Raw genomic sequence first — 7099 nt, forward strand, 5'->3', positions numbered from 1 at the left:
CGTAGCAGCAGTCTGGTGGGAGGCCTCTTCCCTGAATGAAAATCGGCAGTGTTGGAAAGTATCCACAGGGTTGTTTTTTTTTTTTCCCCCAGAGACGGTGTTTGGCCAAACACGGCTTTGGTTTTAAGAGAGCGCACATCCAGGAGGTGGCGGTGCAGAGCAGTCAGGGAAAGAGAACTTGGCCATCTTGCACATCAGGTCTCTGCCAGGCTGCCATGTTAGATCAAGGCTTTTGTGAGCTCTTTGCCCCCTTGTCTATCTTGGGCAGAGAACAGGTTGAGGCGGGGCTCGTGGCCCTCCTGACCTTACCCCTATTCTGTCTCTCTTGCCCCGAGCCTGGGATTCAGCCTCACCCCTCCCGCATGCATGTCCTGGCAGAACATGTCCCATTTAGGAGCATTTCAGACCACCTTCTTCCCATCAGTCTGGCGTCTGAGCTCTTGCCACGTGACATGTGAGCAGCAGTCACGTTCACAACATTGCACTGTCCATGGCCTCGGGTCCAGACAAGGAAGCCCCCGATAAAGACGCCTGCCCTCCTCCATATGACTTCTGTCCCACCTCCTCCCCTTTAACCCAAGTCTTCCACAGCAGGGCCAAGGTGGAGATTCATGGTCCCAAGTTCAGTGTGAGCCCATGCTACAGGTGTGCCTCTGCTGTGGCTGGCCGGGCAGCCCTCACTTCTGGCTGACTGACAAGATGATCCTCATGGGCCAGCAGGCTGCAACAGCATTTGGGGGCACTTGCAGAGGGCACCCCTCCCCACTGGCTCGGCAAAGCAAGGCCTGAGATTTCTGGGGGTCGGCTCCAAGGATTCTGCCGTGACACAGTAGCTGATGGTGGCTCAGTGTCTAGCTGACCCCTTTGTGCTGCTCGCCCCACAGCCCCGGGGCTGCACTGCATGGGCCCGTCCTCCACAGAAGCACAGGCCTGGGTGCTTGGCCCTGCTGGCTCCGGCGAGAGCCAGCTCGGGTCCAGGGTGCAGTTTGCATGCCTGAGATCTGGTGAGCTGGCTGGGGAGGACTCAGCATTGCTTGCCAAGCTGCTGGGCTGTTCCCGCTGTGGACTGTGAGGGCGTCTGACCCGAGGTTGTTTAAAGAGCCCGTTGACCAGGTTCTGCCCTGCAGGCTGTGTGGCCGGGGGCTGGCCCTCTGGGTCAATCCGCAAGGTTCCCAGCTGGACCGCACAGCCTATCAGTGTGGGTTCTGTACTCAGAATACTCTGCTTCTCAGCAGGCTTCCGGGTCAGCTGAGAACAGCCCAGCATCCCTGGTGGTTGGTGCTCTTTCTGCAAGCTGAGCCAGGCAGGGGACACTGGCGCTGTGGTTTTTCTAGAAGTTTCCATTGTTGCTGCAGCCACAGACTCCACAGAGGAGAACCAGCCATCAGGGGGGCTCCGGCTCCCTTCTTCCAGAAAGGGGTCCCTGGCTGGAGTGCCCACGGCCTCCACAGCCCCTGCTGGGACCCTGTTGTTTCCAGGGATCAGATCTTGGGTACCCAGTTGTGCCCACAGCTCCTGCCTGCTGGGCGCTGAGCACACGGTGGCCCTGGGTGTCTCGGGGGCTTGGCACCCCCTGGCTCCTAGCTTTTCCACCAGCTCCCTGGGAGCTCTCAGGGGGGCCATGGGGTCCTCAAGTGCAGGAAGTATGGGGGCAGCTGTGGGTGGGGTGCGGGGTTCGGGGGCACGGCGGAGCCAGTTGACAATGCCCATGGTGATGGCCAGCTCCGTGTCACAGAGCTTCAGCAGGCACTCCTTGCCCTTCCAGGTGCTCTGCAGGAAACCCTGACTGAGCAAGTCAGGGCCAGGCGCAGGGGCCAGGTTCTCCTCCGCCCCCATGTGGAAGCTGCACATGGACAGTGGTGTCCCCAGGGCTGGCCCCGACAGACTCTCAGACACACATGGGTCATCGTCCAGGCTCGGCACCCCAGGGCTGTCACTGGGGTCATAGAAGAGCTCGTATAGGGCGTCCCCGCTGTAGCTGTCACGGGGGAAGGTAGCAACAGGTGTGCTGGGGCTCGGGGCCTCTTTCTTGTCTTCCTCCAAGCCTGGCGAGAAGGAGTCATAATAGCCCTCGTCGCTGGTGGACACCGACTCCGGCTGCTCGCTCTTCGGGGTGCTCGTGTCTATGGAGCTGGCCTTGGAGCCCCTGGGTGGGTCACTGCAGGGGCACAAGGGCAGCTCGGCCAGCCCAGCCGCATCCCCTGGCCTGGCCTGATCAGTGTCCGGGCCCTGGGGTCCTGCCGCCGACCACGGGCCCAGGAGGGCACGGTGCTGCTGCGTCACGCTGCGGTTCACACTGTCCCAGAATTTGGAGAAGTCCGATGCCTCATTTTGGGCAGGGGATGCCAGCTTCTCCACACCGCCCTGGACGGGGCCTCCAGTAGTCTTGCAGCCCGGGCTCTGGGACACTCGGGCTGGGCCATCGGGGTTTTCTTCGTTCAGTTCCAGGGACGGCACGGAGCTCTCATCTGCAAAGATCTCCCCGCAGCCAGTGAGCGAGTCAAAACTCTTGAGCGAAGCCACATCCTCGCACAGCGCCCGGCAGAGTTCAAAGGACGAGTCCAGCAGCAGGTCACCATCACACAGGTCCTGACACAGGCCGTCCAGCCCCGGGTCCTCACCCAACGGCAGGAAAGTGGCACTGCGGCGCCCTGCCACGTCCAACAGGCCCCCGTGGGAGGCCAGGCTCTTGCCCTTGGCCACCAGTGAGGCCACACCCTCCGCCTTGTTCCTGCGCAGGTGGAATAGGTTCCAAAAGCATTTCTTGGGCCGTTTCAAGGAAATCCTCTTCCTGGGGATGCTCTTGGCCACGGCAGGTACAAAAGGCATTTGGGGCACGAAGTGGCGGTAGTCAATCATGCGCTGGCCACCAGAGGGCCCAGAGAAGCTGGCACTGGCCACCAGCTGCCCCGAAGTACCAGCTGCCCTGCTGGCCCCGGACACATTGTCATGCGTCTTGCTCTTCCGAACCAGTCTGAAGGAGGTCCCAGAAGCCACGGCCGTACCCTCGGGGTCCGACTGCACCCCCTTGCCAGGGCCTCTATCGTAGCTGTGGACATTCTGACCCGCCTGGGAGGCCATCTCACTGGGGCTGACATCCTCCCTCGCTGGAATGGTGACCGCTGAGTCTGGGGCTTTCTCATGGGAAATCTGAAGGCTGGATTTGATGAAGGTCTTTCCTCGCTTCAGCTCCATGCCCTCAGTGGTTCTGGTCACTGTAGACAAAGAGCAGCAGGTGTTAAGCATGCAAGGCGGGAGGGTCCTACCCTTGCTTGCAACACTGGCTTGGCTGCAGGACCTGGGACCCAGCAGAGGCGAGAGAGAGGAGGGGTGGGACAGCCCTGTTTGTTGTCCTCACCTCCACCTTCATAGACAGTGGATACCCAGAGCAGCTATGCCACCCATGGGAACCTAAACGAGAACTGACTCAGACACATATCTAAGCACCTCTGAGCTTCCCTGAAACCTTCTGGAGGAGTCCTACCAACGGCCCCTTAGCTCACTCACAGCACATCTGACCCAAGCCTGCCTGCTTTCCTGGGTCAAAGGCAGCTGGGGAACACCCTCCCTGTACCCACCTTGCCCCAACAGGCCTGGGTCTCCGCACAGGGGCCTCTACACAGGCAAGACTCGGCCCAGCTGGAAGATGGCAAGGAGTGGGAACCTCCAGTGGAGACAGCATGGCGCGAGGAGCAGGCTGACAGGTACACCTGGAATACTGGGTGGATGGACAGGCAGCTGTGGTCAACTGTCACACACATATCAGTGACAGGTGCTCTTCCGAGAGAGTCCCTGGGCTCCCTGGAAAAGATGCTGGAGTAGGCAGCTTCCTGCTTATGGCCAGGGAAAATAGTCAAGGATGGCCCAAAGCCTTGGGATCCTATACCTGTGTGGGAGACCAGGAAGAAGCTCCTGGCTCCTGGCTTCAGATTTGCTCATCTCTGGTCTTTGTGGCCACTTGAGGGGTAAACCAGCAGACAGAAGATCTTTCTCTCTATATCTCCTCTCTGTAAATCTGCCTTTCATATAAATAAGTAAATAAATACATAAAAAAAGATAGTTGAGTGGGAAAGATAATGCAAGATGCCCAGACTGGTTTCAGAAGTCTGTTGATGGTGGGCAGAAGCAGGGGTCACCAATGAAGCTGATGCTTTAACGGAGAAGCTGGCTTGCATCTGACACCTAAGTGAGGACGTGAACGGGTGGGGACACTGAGCGCTCACAGCATGCTATCACCCCGGGCTGAGGAAAGGGAGTGAGGTGGAGGGAAGATACAAAGGGTGAAGTCAAGGGATTTAGCAGCCACGTAAGGAGGAAAAAGCAGCAAGAAGTTACCAACGCTGAGGCCTCCCAGGAAGATGGGAACAAAGCAAGGAGGGAGATTCAAGCTAGCTGGGAGATCCGGAGTGAAGCAAGGTAGGAAGGGACTTGCACTGAAAGTTGCTCTGGGAGAGACAGACTCCTGTCTGGTTCAAGCCTGATAGGTTAGGAGGTGTCTAAGGCCTCGGCAAAAGAGGGCAGAGTTGGACGGTCCCATCAAAGACTCTCTCCCGCGTCCACATGGCCTCTGACCCCGCCGACTCTTTTCAGTTGAAATATACTCTGTGCTAGCGCCACCTTCTTCCTCCACCATCACCTGCCCTGGCAGCAAAGGCATGGATTTCAGTCCTCCTTCCGTCTGACAGACTGCATCTGATTTCTGCCCAGGACCCAGTCACTGCCTCCCCGCCTTGGCTCCCAGCCTGTGAGCAGAGCTGCCCGCCAGGGTGGAAGGAGGCGGCTCTGTCACAATGCTGTCTTCATACTCACCCCACCCCCAGCACCCTGGGAACCCATAGGACACCCTCCAGATGGCCACGTGACAGCCACAAATCCCTGAGACGCTTTTGCACGGGGTCCTGGATAGACAGAAGGTCTGCCTCACCTCCCAGTTGGCAAAGCTGGCATTGCAAGGAAGGGCTCACGGAATCAAAGCTGACCAGCTCCCACCTGCTGCCACCCGTGGGCATCACTTCCTGGCTTCCAGGGGCGCCTCGGGCTGTTGGCAGGAGGAGAGGGGGAGGAGCAGGCCTTGTGCCAGCTGCAGCTCAGCTTTCCCTAGCAGCACCCAGGACAGGGGGCGGTGCCCTGAGCTGCCTGCTGCATGCTGGCTCTTCTGCCTCCTGCCAGATGGTCTGTGCCCAGACCCCTCCCACCTTGCACCCGCAGCCTCCATTTCCACTCAGCACATTCCTCTGCAGCCCAGATAAGGCCTCCCAAACCCTTCTGAGGCCTTAGAGCCACAGCCTAGCACTTTTGACATGGGCCCTAGTGTCAGAGGATACTTGAGTTTTGGTTACACACTCCCCTACTGGAGAAAAGAGAATGGAGTTTTGCAGCCACTTTTGTTTAAAGGATAAACTCAGGTTCGGAAAAGCCCATGAATCGGCCCAGGTTCCACAGGGGGCAAAGGACCCAGGTGGAGCCAAGCCCTGTCTGCTTCTGAACTCGACACTGTATGAGCCAACTGCACACAGTCTCCGATGAGAAATCCAGAAGCAAAACAATGGATGTATTTTTCACAACGAGTTTTGAAAAAGCACCAAGTGAAGACCACAAGCAACAAACACTAACTCAGAAAAATCGTAACTGGTGGTAGTAAAATTTTGATGGCCGGAAGTTGTGGAGGCATCCACTAGGAGGCCTCTGTTTCAGTTACCCTTTTCTATGTTTGGGAGGTGGGAGGAATTTCCTCTTTTATTCCTATAATCTTGGAAATGAATTACTTCATGCGGGCCACAGGGCGATGTCAGCATGTGCGGAATCCTTGTTACTGCAAGGATTAGGGTGGTTGATTTGAGGACTACCACCTTTGCGGTTCTCAAAGCGATCAGCTGATGTCAAATCATGAACAGATGGGGGTTTCACTCTCTTCTGAACTTGGAAAACAGTCCTGCAAAACGGCTGTCACTGCTTGCGATGACTGGACTCGGTGTCCCTAAGTGGTTGCCAAACCTGCTGCCGTGTTGTCATTTTGCCTTTGGATAAGACAGCGAAGCACAAGAATTGATACTGGAGCAGCCACGTGAACTGTAGACGGTATTTAATCCTGCGTGCTTCCACGTTAAGATGTCTGTTAAGGTTTCTGTTCTGTTTTGGAAACGTGTGATTGTAAGTGATGCGGGTAGTAGCCACTGTGCCCTTCCCACTCCCAACATCACCACCCACCCTTGCCTGGCTAGAAACAGACTGAGCCGTCACCTCCCACGACAGCTCTCAGAGGCAGAGTGGGATGTGTGTGGACAGCCAGATGCTGAAACTGCCACCTCCCCAGGGCACAAGCTGAATGCAGCCAAGTTCTCACTTGCAAAAATGCACACTCTGTAACCCCATGGCTACAGACTCAGCCACTGGATAGCCCAGACAAGGCCAGCTTCTTCCCCATGCTGCCCCATCCACATGGCTTTCCACAAGGGACCAGCCACACCTGCCCTCCTGCTGCTGGGACCTTCCTGATCGGGCACTCAGCAGCCACACAGTCTGTCCCTTGGTCCGGCTCCCCACCAAACAGGAGTACATGGTCCAGGGCTCCAACAGTATACACTGTGGCTGGGACTTACGAAAACAACTGATTTTATGGGTTTCAAACATCTTAGCTGAGTGTGGTCATTTAAACTTTTTGAAGAGAATCATAGGTTCTGGAATTCTGTCATTTTCAAAAACAGATTTACTTATGTGAAAGATGAGAACCACACAGAAAGAGAGAGAGAGAGAGAGAGAGAGAGAGAGAGAGAGAGAGAGGTCTTTCGTCTGCTGGTTAACGCCTCAAGAGCCAGGCATGGACCAAGCCAGGAGCCATCCTGGTCTCCCACATGGATGGCAGGGGCACACATGTTTGGTTCATCTTCTGCTGCTCTCCCAGGGTAGCATGGGAACTGAGCAGCTGGGACTCAAACGGGCATCCTGATGTGGGGTGCTGGCATGGCCGGTGGAGGCATCACCTTTTGTACCACCTAACTACCCTGCAGGGGTTTGGGATCCTAAGAAGGCAGTGTGCACATGTGCTGTTTTCTAAGACGCCAGGCCCCTGTGTGGACCTTCTAACACAAACCTGCACATT

The 7099-nt window shown here is 56.9% G+C and overlaps 1 protein-coding gene across 1 annotated transcript; it reads right to left on the bottom strand.

Moving 5' to 3' along the window:
- Nucleotides 1-552: 552 nt before the first annotated feature.
- AMER3 (APC membrane recruitment protein 3) lies at nucleotides 553-3207 on the bottom strand. The gene has a single exon (XM_036493130.2). It carries the CDS (start codon nucleotides 3193-3195, stop codon nucleotides 640-642), a length of 2556 nt encoding a protein of 851 aa, XP_036349023.2. The 5' UTR covers nucleotides 3196-3207; the 3' UTR covers nucleotides 553-639.
- Between the last annotated feature and the right edge of the window lie 3892 nt (nucleotides 3208-7099).

The sequence above is a fragment of the Ochotona princeps genome, chromosome 5 (assembly GCF_030435755.1).
Source record: "Ochotona princeps isolate mOchPri1 chromosome 5, mOchPri1.hap1, whole genome shotgun sequence".
NCBI classification, from domain to species: Eukaryota; Metazoa; Chordata; class Mammalia; order Lagomorpha; family Ochotonidae; genus Ochotona; species Ochotona princeps.